The sequence below is a fragment of the Mya arenaria genome, chromosome 11 (assembly GCF_026914265.1).
Source record: "Mya arenaria isolate MELC-2E11 chromosome 11, ASM2691426v1".
Classification (NCBI taxonomy): Eukaryota; Metazoa; Mollusca; class Bivalvia; order Myida; family Myidae; genus Mya; species Mya arenaria.
In genome coordinates this window covers 42,264,351-42,279,074 of record NC_069132.1, presented here as the reverse complement: position 1 = coordinate 42,279,074, position 14,724 = coordinate 42,264,351, and the positions used below count along the sequence as shown (strand labels likewise).

The 14,724-nt window shown below is 32.0% G+C and overlaps 2 protein-coding genes across 2 annotated transcripts in view; one reads left to right on the top strand and one right to left on the bottom strand.

Moving 5' to 3' along the window:
- Window positions 1–14,724, top strand: part of LOC128208544 (uncharacterized) — a 182,132-nt gene that overhangs the window by 72,189 nt on the left and 95,219 nt on the right. The gene's annotated exons all lie outside the window — the stretch shown is intronic.
- On the bottom strand, window positions 5,894–10,652 carry LOC128209878 (neuroglobin-like). The gene is made up of 3 exons (XM_052914137.1): window positions 10,415–10,652; window positions 7,509–7,746; window positions 5,894–6,214 (listed from the first exon to the last, which is right to left on the bottom strand). Exons 1-3 carry the CDS (start codon window positions 10,567–10,569, stop codon window positions 6,044–6,046), a joined length of 564 nt encoding a protein of 187 aa, XP_052770097.1. The 5' UTR covers window positions 10,570–10,652; the 3' UTR covers window positions 5,894–6,043.

The window sequence follows — 14,724 nt, the reverse complement described above, 5'->3', positions numbered from 1 at the left end:
TTTACGTGTTAACGTTATATAGCTTCTCTAAAACAATGTGTTCTCTTTAAAAATGATGTGTTTTGTTTTTGTTTTGTAATATATTTTGTTTGATTGATTCCAAATTATACTTGGTAGGATATTATCATCTCATAGAGATTTTGCGGAAATTTCTTAAAAAAAATGATCAAAGTTACATTTAACATTGTCACAAAATGGAGAGTAGTATTTAACAATGGGCAATTGATACAAACAAAATCATATCTTCAAATAGGTTAAAGGAAAATTACATTCCCTGTCGGGTGTTACATATTTGGAGAATCTGGCCCAATGTAGTCTACTTAAGCAAAAATGCTTAAATCAGTCCACAGAAACTTATCGAAATTCTTAAAAATCATACGAAATGCATGGTCGCTCCTTACTGCAATGCAAGTGAATTTAATTTGCGATCAAACCTTGCTTCTTTTGAAACATAAGGCAGCTGTTTTCAGGACAACTCGTATGACAATTACATAAATAAAGGCCAATTTAATTTAAATGCTTAACGTTTGCTGAATGTCTTGTTTGGGTAGATTGCGAAATATATTTCGGTCATCAGTTATGATTTACATTTATTCAAGAAAAACCTTCCACAATATCAAGTTCCTAGGAAATATTTTTCGCTACAGAAGGGAACTATTTTTTTGCTACAGAAGGGCAAATCAAATAATAAGTTAAATAATGCATTTCGGGTTAGGCCAAATGTATTAGCAATTGGAAAATTCCCAACGGGTTTTCTTCAATAAGATTACCCCCAACGTTTAATGAGACGTTATTAGATATTAAAGTAATATAAGCCTTTGGCCTTTTGACGCTCCATGTCTCGTTGAAACCTATCTGGGCTTTGATCCTTCGCATTAAGGCAATCTCATAAGTAAAAGTTTGGCTGCAAGGGAGTTTTTGTCCTTCCATTGCGATACACCACTTTAATAAGTAGCGAAACTTCTAAGACATGTATGCTAACACGACGGCAAACTATCGCAGGACATTACCATTGATATAGAGTTTCTTCCGGTCTGTCAAAATCCAGCTTTTGAATTCTCACAAAACAGTTCTTTGTTACTATAACGGATATATTCAAAAGTAGTATTCAAATAAGACTATTGGATACAATCTAACCGCATTGCTATATTTGTTGAATGCTTCTTATACAGTGACACTTATCATTAATAATGTATAGTGTTCAAGTCACCTTTATGATATTGATTACATACTTGAATAAACGAAACTTTTTTCGCTTTCAATCAATGATGACATCATTTATTTCTTATTCTTTAAAACTTATGCTTTGACTTACCAAAAATATTGCTCAACATTCGGACTACGTCGCTGAAAGGCGATTGCAATTCAATGAGCTATCTAACTTTGTTTATGAAAAATGTAGAATTGCTAATTCTGGATAGTAAATAGTACTATATTGTTATACTTATTTCATACATTGCATATACTTTAATAAACAATTAGCTCTGTATCCGCACAGTAGTCCATCTGCAAATGTTAATCATTAACCGAGTCTTCTGATTTTAAGCAATTGTGATAGAATATGTCTTGTTCGTGTTCCTCAAAATGACACTGAGATTACTTGACAAAGCCATAATTTTGGCCACTGTAAATCAATTTTCTCGGAAATAATGTTAACATGGTCAGTAAAAATTCAATAGATTTTTCGCACTTTTATTGAATTACATTCAATGTCAAATATTTAAAAGAAAGGCTTTTTTACTTTTCTTGAAAATGAGTTTTTTGGACACATTTCAAATTAGACCTGTCTTGGTTAATAAAAAATTCAGGAAGAAAGTATGTGTGTTTTGGGGACAATCGCAAACTATATTGAATAACATCTAAATGTATTGACTTATTTCGAGGGTTTTCGACTGTGAGGCTATACTGACTGAATGCTTCATATACAATGATAGTGATCATTTATAAAGTTTCATGTCCTAGTCACTTTTATGACGTTGAATTTGTATTTAAATAAGTTGATATCGCCAGTCACTGTGGCAAATATACCCTCTTTAATGGTACCAATTTTCAAAGTACGACAGTGCCATTAAAAGAGCCAATCTCAAGGTCAAAATGCAATTGCATTTATCTTAGGTTTTTGTCAAATGATTTGAACTTTAAAAAGAATGGTAGGATTTTAAAAACGGTATAACTTCACAATAATAACATAAAGAGGGCATTATATGACATTTGCATGAACTGAATTTAATACGATGATCTCAGCTCAATTCATTTTATTGAGGTAAATCATTTAGTTCAAAACTCATTAATTGACTTACCAACAAAATAGCTCGACATTCGGACTGAGTCGCTAGCAGGCGAATTATGTTAATTAGCAGTGTACTCGCTTTGTTTATGAAAAATGTAGAATTGGTTACTGTTGAAAAAATAGTAAACTGTTATATTTATGTAATACATTGTATACCAAAGTATACAGTTAACTCATAATCAACAAAGTATTCCATCTACAATACTTATGCAGTATACTTCTGATCTTAAGCAATTGCGACAGAATGTGTCTGCTTCATGTTCCTGAAGCTGACACTGAGATTACTTGACAAAGGTATAATTTGTGTCACTGTATATCATTATTCTCGGAAATAATGTTAACGAGGTCAGTAGAAGATTCAATTTGTCTTTAAATGGAATACAATACCGTGAGGAACAGCGGCGATCGATCAACAAATGAACTAAGATAGAGGAAAGATAATACCGTGCATTACTTATACGAATTATAATAATTTATATAGTCGTACAAATGCTAGCTTAATATGTATTGTCGTATTGTATTATGGAACTTTTCTTATAGTTCTTAATTTGTTGGGAAAACTTTTGAACTACAATCAAATGCATGTCGAATATTTGAGGAAAGTTCTTTTTTCACCCTGCTAAAAATTAAAAGCATTATTGTATTAAAACTGGGAACAAATAAAGAAAACATTATCAAAAATAGAAGCGACATGTATTTGCTAATCCTTCCTTCCAAATGATTTGAAAAATTTAAAAATATCACATGCCAAAACACTCCGAGTCAGCCAAAAAAGGTTTTAAAGATAACATGAATTAGCAAAATCTTAATAAAATCAGTTGACTGAAACCTTAGTTATGTAAGGCAGGAATTCATCTTAAATAATAAGAAGGCATTTACTCTTCAAAATATTGCCTTGATATCCACGGTTTAAATAAAATCCAAGTAATTCATTGAGTTTATCTGCCCTACTACCTGCTGGAAACATTTTGATTTTACGAATTTTCTTTAAAACATCACAATAAAAATCAGGATAAGCATTACTATCAGCAATGAGCTACTTAAGACCACTATTGTACTTTGATATAAGAATATAACGATCATTAACAAATTTTGAGAAAGTTTTCCTTAATTTATAATATCTTAAACCCTGTTTATAATATATGATTTATCATTTACCTAATGTCATAATTAAGTCGCTTTTCCAAGCCACGTTACTCACTGGTAATAGGATTCATTTATTTACTTAAGACTTTTTATTTTAATGAATATTAACTTTCATGAGAACATAACTTCTAATATGACTTCTCAAATTTGAGGAAAATGACTTAAGAGTTTTTGCTTAATATTTTCTTTTAAAGCACAGCCAGAGTCAAGCGATCAACAAAGATATATGTTTACAATGTGGAAATTATTCTAGCGGTATTACAAGACGCTTCTGTTAAGCGAAAAACGTCCAAATCCCATCGAATGCATGATGGCGTTGGACTTTCTATTGCTTAAAAAAATAGTGCTTTTACTCAATTCACAAAGACCACAATGCAATACATAGTAAAGTTTTCAAACCGTTCAATACCTAACCAGTCAACGGACGTAAGTAACTAAAAAGTTGGACTAAGGCCTGTTGCATGAAATGCATTAAACGAACCTTATCGTCGGGCTCTTAACTCTTAACTTTTCTTGTGTATTTTTAGTTTGTGGGAATATTATTTCTTTGGCTACGTGTTAGCCAATTTAAAATATAACCAGATACAGTTACTGTGTTAAGATATTTAAGTGATGCAAACTAAAAAGTAAGTAATAGATTTACAAGATTTGAACCCGTGAAGGAAAGTTTATAATAAAAAGATCAACACTGTGACATTAAGCGTGGTAAATAGACACATGCATATACTCTTAGTCCTACTTAATCAGTCAATGATACTGTTTTGTCTTTTTTAATATTTCTAGGGTTGTTTCATTTTATTTTAACAGAACGAGAGTCAAAACCTCGTGAGAATGCATCCTCTGTCGGAAAAAGGAACAAATATAGAACGTGAAATGACAAAACAGACATATTTCGAAAATAGCTTCCATGTTAATTTCCTTGCCCTGTCATGATAGGGTAAAATCTCATTTTTGACGTGATACGTATACGCCGCTACAAAACCAACGCGATTGACTTCATCGAGAAAAAAAATCTGAAAATTGGTTTCGATCAGATCAATTTATCGCGATTCGTTCTTGCGAAAGAATGTTATCACTACGTTGTCATTTATGTTATAATGGGCGGGTTGCATATTCAGCTCGTCATATATAATACTTACGTGTTCAATACATTCCGAAGTAAATAAAAAAAACATCCAAATAGCAACGTGCTGGCATTATGTTATGAGTGGTTTCCATTAAAAAGGGGAATTCTTTCCCCAAAACATGTACCGTATTTAGATATGTATATATAAGTTACACTTGTAAATATAGAATGTAATTAAAGCATTCGATTATATAAATTAAAACCATCAATCAATTTGAGAAACATTATCATTATTAATTTATATAAGACTCCTTCTTATAAAAAAGGGCAATGCGACCGGTAGAGAAATGACCAAGTTCTCTCACATTATTACCAACTTAAGCTGGCTATGATAGCTGGCTAAACGTATGATGGCTATGAGGTTGACACGTTTATATATAACCTACATGCATATATATTGCCTTCAGTTAGTATATTATCTAAAGTCATATGTTGATTAACCCAATTGAACAACAAAAAAAAACATATACGGATTTAAGAAAAGCTCTGTAGTTCCTAATTGATGAAAAAATGCATGATGCTCCTTAACGCTTATATTATGCATTTATATAATCGTTAACCTTTCAATCTTCCACTTGCACAATATTTGGTTTGTATTGTTTTTGGTTTCCTACAGGCAATCTTTGAACATTAAAATTGTATAATCATGCCGTGAAACTTTTAAAATATGTCTTAAGTAAATCTAAAGAACAAAGCCAATTTAATGCTGACAATATCATGACCACATATACTAATGAAATCTTCCAACTTATTGAAATGGAGTGGAAGGAGTTGACCATGATACTTGTTTTAGATTTTAACAACATCAATGGATTTTGTGTCTGTTTAAAAGTTAACATTTGCTAGTGTGAATGTTCTTGCATCCTCATAACTTTTTTTTCTACGTGCATTCCTAACACCGCTACTTCATAAAAAATAATTAAATTGGGTTCAAATATGTTGAGAAGTTCTAAGCGCCATTCAAGTCTTAATTGACCTGTTTATAAATGTAAACATAGGAACTGACATATCATCTTTAGACATTAAACTTACAAATTTATTATCAATATACATTCAAGAAATAAACGATGGCCTATTCTGTATGTTATTGTTTCAAACGCACCTTGTAATGAATAAAAACGAGAATATTAAGTATTGTTATACCATCCTATTTTGTGTAGTGTCATTAAAATATGTAATAAGAGAAACATTTTCTAATTAAATAAAAAAAATATATATTGAAATGCTGTGTTAGCTTTTCATTCATGCAAATATATCAAAGGCTTCCACGGAAGTATTATTAATAAATAAATTATGCCAAATTTATGACAATAGTTGTGCCGCAACTTTGATATGACATTATACAAAGAACCTTTAACTTAAATATTGTCATGTAGATTGTCAAAGTAATATGATGCACACCTCAAGTTTCTTACAATGGCAACGATAAACAGGTGAATAAATAAAAACAATCAATGACTCAATGAATTATATCTTGTCTGTTATCTGCCGATTTCGCTGGTATTGTCGGGATCAATGTCTGGATTTTCCATTCCCAACTTCATATAGACACAGATATAGTCATACACTGTTTTCCACGCTTCTGCAACACTTTTCGTATAATATTCTTCAAGCACTTCTTGGAGACCATAATTGAGGGAAGGCCATAATTTCTGAAACAAACAGAAAGTTTTTATTACATTTAAAAGTTGTTACGATACGATTAACCTTTATCTTATAAAATCGTCTGATCCTAACCATTTTCTTCAATGCACGCTTATCGTTTAGTGAAATCATTTTTTGTGTTACTATCTGAGATAAACGACTTTTTACCACACAAATATCGGTAAAGTATTGGGTGATTTTTCGGCTACACAACATTGCAATACATTAGTTTTAGCAAAATGAAGACAAATCCGAAAGGACGTTACCAGAGATATTGCAATAGCTTCAAAACACAAACGAGTTAAAGAAACTGTAATTTATTTTATTTATCTTAAGTTAAAGAAATTAACACATTGTCTTTGAGTTTGTTTCAAAACGTTACTATATTTTTAAGATCAATATGCGGTTTGTAAAAAACTGATAAGATGTCCATTATACTTGTTAAATAGTTGACACTTATTAGTAGCGATGTCATAAGATATGATTATTCACAGTTGCATATGCATATTTGGCCTATAGGAAATGCTGCTGAGTTACTTCCGCTTCAGTTGTAACGGACAATTTTCGGAAATGGCATCCAATTTTTCAACAGCTGTTTGCAATCCTTAAATCTGCAATACGAAGTGATACGCACACGATTGACTGTATCTTGTTAAGATATTTGAAAATAAGTTCAAAATGTCTTGGATTTTATTTACATGCAAACCCCCTTTCATGATATTTTAGCATTTCGAATTGACACTTGCACATTTTGTTTAAATGAGTAGATATGAATGAAGTAAAATAGTCCTTCAGATTGCTCAGAAACATTAAGAATTGATCGAATTATTAGCTTAATCAAGTTAAACCCTTAAGTCTTACACTTAATCCGCTTAAGTATTCGTAAGCCATTTCGAGACGTTTTAAGAAAAATCTCAAGATGAATGATGAGAAATGGTAGTTTTCCAAAAAATACACTGTGACACATTATTTTTACCTTGTATTCAACGGGCATTCATCGCGCCACTGTAAGTTCACCATGACTAATAATGACCCAATATGTATGGACACAAAGCAACCTTGCAAGGTTGTCAATAAGGGTTCTCAGTGCTTTAAGTAGAGTTTTAAGTTTTCGGATGGCATTAAGCAGTCTCCGGTTTCCATTCCAAGCGAAGGCTTATTTTGTTTGGTGCCTTCCATAAAGTACTTTTTATTTCTATCGAGGGAAATGAACTCAATTAAAACTGATATCAAAACAACTTTAAATTGTTACACTCAATCTTGAAATGACTTAATTTTTATCTGAATAATTACTTAGCCAACCTTGACCATGTGTGGTTTGACTTGGCGTTGAACGTGGGTTTGGCCGATAGATATTAAAACACTGTTGAGAAATCTTGAGTCGTCCAGACTTTCCACAGCCGCCCCTAACCCTTCCATCACGGTTACTGCGTGTCGTTGTAACATGTCTTTGTCAATGTTTGTCTCCAGCTTGTTGTCATGGTTCATTTGCACAATCTTTGGAAACATCGTCTTCATTTGCGGTTCCGTTTCAAATAGCCTGAAATTGAGGGTAAAGCTTTTGACATCTTTAGGTTAAAAATATTTTGTTTATTAGAGTTATCGAAATTTTGTGTGCATTTAATGTTTATTCACACGTTAGAAGAAATGCACTTGAAGTATAAAAACAATCAAAGGATGTGTTTCTTACAATGACGCCAATAATATAAATAACGATATTCTTTAATCCACGAATTGAAACTTCTCAGAACATACAGACGCTAGCGGTAATAAATTCAAGTGTATCATCAAAGAGTTGGTATAATGCACCGACCATGGACAACCCCCGCTGCTAGTGCAATAAAAAGAAGAATATCAGAGAAACGCTGCCTATGCAACATCAAAGATATACATGGTGCTCTTTGATGATAACACATTTATACTCATTGCTTAAAAAGCCTGTCCATATTAGGAAATTACATCAATAAAAGACAACATGGCTAGAGTAAAATGGGTTTTTTTAATTAGTGAAAGGCACATCTGGGGAATTGCTAAAGGCATAAGTGAATACGAATATTTAAAAGTACTATTTATCATTCAAATCTAATCCCAAAGCATCATACTTGATCAGCGACAGCTGCTTTGTTCACAAAATGTATTGTTTTGGATTGCATACATTTATGTAAGTTTTCGTGAACCACAGTAATATTCTAATATGGCTTGGTTAGTAGATTTTCTATGACAAAAAAACAGGGGTTAACACTTTTGATACCTGTTAAAAAACACTCTAAATTTCCTTCTCTAATTCACCAAGAATTGGAAACAAGTGGCCAAGTCTTCTCATCGGCGTCATTTTGTATTTGATATTAGTTTAAACATATTTCAGAAACAAATTGGTGGTGATCTATTATAAACATTTAATACCAGAAATTCGTTGAGGTTAGGTTTTAAATGGTTGATGTGCTACAAGGGAGCTATTAATGTATTCAGTATTAATTACTATTTGTCAACTTAATCATTGTTACTGCAGTTATATTTCGTTTCAACGAGAACTATGTTGAAAGCATAAACATGCTCAAACGTAGATAAAGCGTTCTATGACAAAGGATGAGTAACGTAGAAAATCCCTCCAGTGTCTAACATATTTATTATATGTTTATGTATGGGTCATTGGCAATGTCTATTGTAATGACTTGTTGTACCAGTAACGGTAGACAGTATCGGTATTTGTGTTGTATATTAATACTGAGCTACTTACAAACAAATGTAATTAGTTTTTTCAGGAAAGGATTTTCCTGTCACGTCATTCCACCGTTTTGTTCCATTCAACACCTAGACTGACGACCCCTTTAATAGTATTCAAATAGTTTCCATCCTCATTGACATGCTAAGCATAAGTCTATCAAAATGCTTCATGAACTCTAAAATCCTCTTTAGATGATATTAGATATTACCAATGTTGAGTTTAATTAAACATCATAAATATACAGGTTTGTGCACCAGCCAATGTTGAGTCTGTGTATTTGGAAGTATTATGTATTAACTTTGAAGGTATTCTTTATAATTGTACTTTTTATATAAAACTTTATTGTAATGAAGGTCCAATATCATATAATATATACATTTTGATCCAAACGAGTATATTGATAAAAATACAGTATCATTAGGAGTTGTTAGGAGTTGTTTTACATGCTTACATGTTTTAGATGTCTTATAGAGAACACAGTATCATTTTATCTTTGATTAAGGTTTAATTGATTAAGATAATTTACGATCCTTAGCTTGTGTCAAAATCATTTCATAGTTAGATATCTCACATATGTGTTTAGAGATGTTTATTTTCTTGGTAACAACCTGAACGCTCTTAGATTGGCCAATTACTATCGTGCGATAAGGAAGTAATAGGAAAAAGCGAAAGAAATAATTAGCAGGGTTTCTTATCATTATTTTGTTTACTTAATTATTTAACCTTTCCCATGGTATGGCGCATACCAAATAATTAAATGGAGCAAAAAATGTGTTATTTATGTTGCTGTTTCCGTTCCTTCATCTCTTTCAAACAAACCATTTTTAAGCAAAAGGATACTCTAAATCATGAAAAGAAAGAATTGTCCTCCAACATGTTAATACTTGTTAAAGATTCTAGAGATCTCGGATAAGTACTTCGTGTCATATTGACTGAATTTTCAATAAAAAATAGAACATTTTTGCCACGATGTATTTAATGTTTATCTTTAAAAACTGTTTTAGATATAAATTGTTTACTCTAAGAAGAAAAATGACTACTGGTTGTGAAGTCATGCAATGAGTATATAAATGTCTATATGAATCTGTAACGAATTGTCCAAAGCAACCCTTTAGTTAAATCTCAGTTTAACTTAGTATTATCATTACTGTATCTTATACTTTTAGTTTCAAATTTTATTTAAAGCACATTGAACAAACGTTATCAGGTTGTATATGCCTGAGATATTTTTTGAATAATTGAAAGTGAACAATATGTGGATAAATAACGGCATATTGCATAAGAAACATATTGCCAAAACTGAAAAAAAAAGTATTTAGTAGATGGTGATGATGAAGATGATGATGATGATGATGATGATGATGATGATGATGATGATGATGATGATGTTGTTGATGATGATGATTATTATGATGACGATGCCTTACTTTTTTGTCACGAATTAATGACTGAGATATCATGAACAACACACATTAAAACTCACCGGAGAAACACGATGAGCCCTAACCTTCCAAGGTTATCCTTGAGGAGCTCCCAAGACCCCTGTACAAGTTTGATCTGCTCCGTACTTAGTACCATATGTAGGTGCTTATTCTTACTGGGGTACGGGATCGCACAGTTTGGCAATTTGTTACCCATATCGGACGTTTTCCCTCCTGCTCTCTAAATATCTTTTATATATCTCTGGTGTACTTAGTTCCTATCTGTCTGTTATGACATAAATAGTACGCGAAAGGTTAGTTTATTCATTAATCGTAGTTGGTTCTCTGTCAATGATATGTTTGTAAATCGGATTAAAATAGTCTAATGTTGATATGCATCACATTGCTCTCATAACATACGTTGGTAGTCATTTGTTTCATTTCATATCATTCCATTGTATTTATGTATTTATTCTCTTTCATTTGCACAGTAATAAATGTCATTTTCCAAGTTTTTTTATTTGTTAGAATATCAGATTATAATTATGAATGTCCATCAATTGTTCTCAATGAAATTTTCATTGAGACAATTTAAACTGAGTGAAACACATCTAAATATCGATTGGGAGAAGATTATCATGAAGACATAAGGCAATTTTAGGTTGATTGCATTATATTCGGCCGACCAATTCCACAATTGTAAATTATTACAAATATCAAAATATTAAAATGTTAAATTAATCACGAAGCAATACCAAATTGTCAATACCCTTCACTAATTTTAATATTTAAAATTATGTTTGCCTTAATTACGATTCATATAAATAACGACGCTTAGTGCTGGCAGCGAACACAATACAAACATATCTATTGAATAAAATGTACCCTATATTAAGTACATACGATTTGTTTAAATACGCAATTTAATACTATGTGAAAACAAAGGCAAATATTCCCTTGTTATAGCACTCTTCAGAGAATACAGCACACCGTCGGTAAAGCCGCTCTACTCACAATCCATACATCCAACTAAACAGAAGCACAGAAGTAATTGTACAATGGTGGCAAATTCATTTGTCCCTGGCACATGCTACTGATTTGATAGCGAAGAGAAGTTGTTGGTAAATCAAAATCCTCCATACACGCATCTGTCTTCAGAGTTTGGAATATCACGAGTGTTAAGATCTTAGCACTGATGGCCAATATCAGCGAGTATCGGATATATCTGATGTTGCTTCGCCTTGTGGCGTTCTATTGGATAATTCGATCAGGTGGAAACCCCTAGTCAGCCTGTCTCTTACCATCTGGATTTGACGGGGAGGTCGCTTTATGATTACCCAATGTTGCTTCGTCAACGGTGAGATCAAATAAAACAGACAGGTTCTTTATAAAAATATCTTACTTTATTTACCATTGCGTTGAATTCGTTTATCTAAGATAGAAAAAGCTGGGGTTTCTTTGCAAAGTCCTAAATAATATTTTCTGCTAAACTTTAGGTATCTTCTATGTAATCATGCACATAAAAATATTAGATACAATACTTTACATTCAGTTGTTGTGATATTGGCATCGAATGCATATATGATTATGGCTAAAACTAAACAATTTTTACAATTTTGTGTTTATTTTTAACATTTCAAAAAAGTTAAAAGCATCCTAAAAGATTTATGTGACGTCATACACTTTTGGTCTGAACTTTATATTGTTTATTGAACCCTATACAGTACTTTCTTTTGACTAACTGTGTATTCTTTTGAGAATTTGTTTTATAAAGGACTTCCAAGATATGTTTTAAATAACGTGAGACCAAAGAACGTGCCCGGGGCGAAGCAAAGCGAGCTTTGATATTTGCTATTGAATTGAAATTTATTTTACGCATGAACGGATCGCGAAATGACCGTAGAGTCAACACAAACTTGTGAGTGATTTGAGTTACATTTATTATAGTCATGCTGAGTGAAATCAAAAGGATCCTTGTCATCCAAACTGTAACGTATACTCAAAGGATGTAGCAACATTACCGCAACATGATGCCATTGTAGCGAGTTGGACATTTTGTAAAACGTGTATTTAGTTGCAGCACATTAAATAAATAATTATGCCTGTTTTCTGACAAGAGTTTAAAGATAAGAATGAGGTAAAATACGATATCTTAAATATCTTAAATAAGCAAACCATTACAGACGACATAGTTTATTAAAGATAATAACAGACTACATATAACATGTTGTTCAGTGGTAGTTAAATGCTTAGATAATGTTAATAATTTAACACAAAAATATGAGTAGCTATTTAATAGTAATAGAGCCAAAGACGTGTACAAAGATTTAATACATATTACGACACAGAATATGACTGGGACAATCGTATCAACACATGCACCACACCGTCGAATGTGCGGTTCACTGAGCAGTCACAATATATATTTTGAAACATTTCAAGAAAACCATTCGCTTGACATTGAAGTTAAATTCATTATCTTAAGCCATGATGTTGTATATTGGTGGATGAGATGACCCTAATATTCCAGAAAAGCTCTAATACAATTTATGGTTTTCAAAAGGTGAGATAACATGAACTTAAAATACGGGAAAAAATGCAACAAACATAAATTGAAAAAAATATGAAATCGTATACTTTGCTTAGTGCGAAATCACATTTGATTATATATTTCACTAAAAGGAAACATTATGCAATCATCACTATCTGCTACAGGACATCCATTCGAAAAAAAGAGATCATTTTGAGGCAGCTTTAGCAGCTTTAGCATACCATGAAAAATAACTGATTCTATGTATCCTTTAATCGGCATTTTGTTCCAGCAGAATACCAAATCAAGTTATCGTGAATAAAATTTGATGCACAGAAATACAATCATTTAATCGATGACCACATACAATTTTCTACCACTTACCAATTTCACTGGGATTGTCGGGATCAATGTCCCCATCGTCATACAGCTGCAAATAAAGTCATTCACTAGTTTCCTCGTGTCGGCAGCATTTTTCACACAGTATTCTTACAGATTTTTCTGAATACCACCGGTAAGGGAGGGCCTCAATTTAAAAAAAGGAAACAAGGTTTATGTTCACAAACGAAACAATTGCATTCTTTTCATTTTAGATCTATTTTCAAAATTATGTATATAAGGAAAATATAAACAAATGTGGACTACAGCAGTTAGAATCGTTTGTGATGGTGATACGGCATTATATTTATTCATCATTTTAAAAAACGAATTTAAATCCAAGCTTTTTCTCGCATGGTTTATAAAGCTACATCAAATTTAAAGCTAATTTCTCAATTCGTTTCGTTTGTAATTAAAGAGGAACTTGCACCTTCGTTTCCAAACTAAACCTGTTGAACTTATGAATTATTGATGACATTGTTTGACAACTTTTACATTCGAATGATACAAATTTGTGGTGATTACAATAATTTCATTTTTTATTAAATGGACATAGTCCTGGGATATAGACATCAGTGGAATGATGTAATGTGCTGCATTCGTGTTTCTCTCTTGTATTATAACAAATTAACTTAAGGTGAAAAGAAACCATGAAACTATATTAGCAAAAGTACTTTTGCACAATCTCAGTGTTGCTTAAACAATAACTGCAACACAAACAAGACTCAGTGGTTACGCCTACATAAAGTGTCAAAATTCCTCATATGCAGAGATATGTGAAACCTCATTCCAAAAAGAGGTTTACGCGATCTCTGGAAGCAGCATTTCATTTTTTTTTTCGTGTAAGCAGAGCCAAACATATGCAGAATTTTGTTATTCATGCCAAGAAACAAAATCGATCTGAACATTTGAGTTTTGAAAGCGGAAAAGTTACCAGTTCCTTTAAAACATCTTAGCCTTTATCCCAGTATTTGCAATTATCATTTCTCTGTCTACAGCCATACAGGGTCATTTCAAAGCGTGTCAATGGCTGCATGTTAGCGCATTCATTTACTTACAAGGCACTTTCGTCTCAAGTAATAATATATATTTTTTTAAAATTGCGTCTGAAGATAAAAAGACGCTATGAATTATATACAAAAGTTGTATGATAATTTGCTGAGGGAGGTTATAATTTGATTAGTTTGAATGGATGTATATTTCAAGTATGACACTATCCTTACAGACGCAAAAATGTGCAAAAAGTAAATACACTGGAAAGCCAAAAGCAGAAACCGCATTGAAAGATAAAAGATTGAAGCTTGAGTTCTCATGAGTCACCTGTATCTAGACGTTTTTAGCGGTCTGTTTATCAATTATATATTTATTTTGCCTTACTCTCGTTCTATCCGATGAAAACAACACCTTGTCCATTTGGACTCTTATATATTATAAAACCTTCGACATTTAGGCATGCCTGTTTTT

Excerpts from the sequence above, each read along its gene's own strand:
- LOC128209878 (XM_052914137.1), bottom strand. The coding sequence starts at position 10,569 with ATGGGTAACAAATTGCCAAACTGTGCGATCCCGTACCCCAGTAAGAAT. Across the intron at positions 7,747-10,414 it reads GGGCTCATCGTGTTTCTCCG|GCTATTTGAAACGGAACCGC; the intron begins GTGAGTTTTAAT and ends CCTCAATTTCAG. Across the intron at positions 6,215-7,508 it reads TCAAACCACACATGGTCAAG|AAATTATGGCCTTCCCTCAA; the intron begins GTTGGCTAAGTA and ends TGTTTGTTTCAG.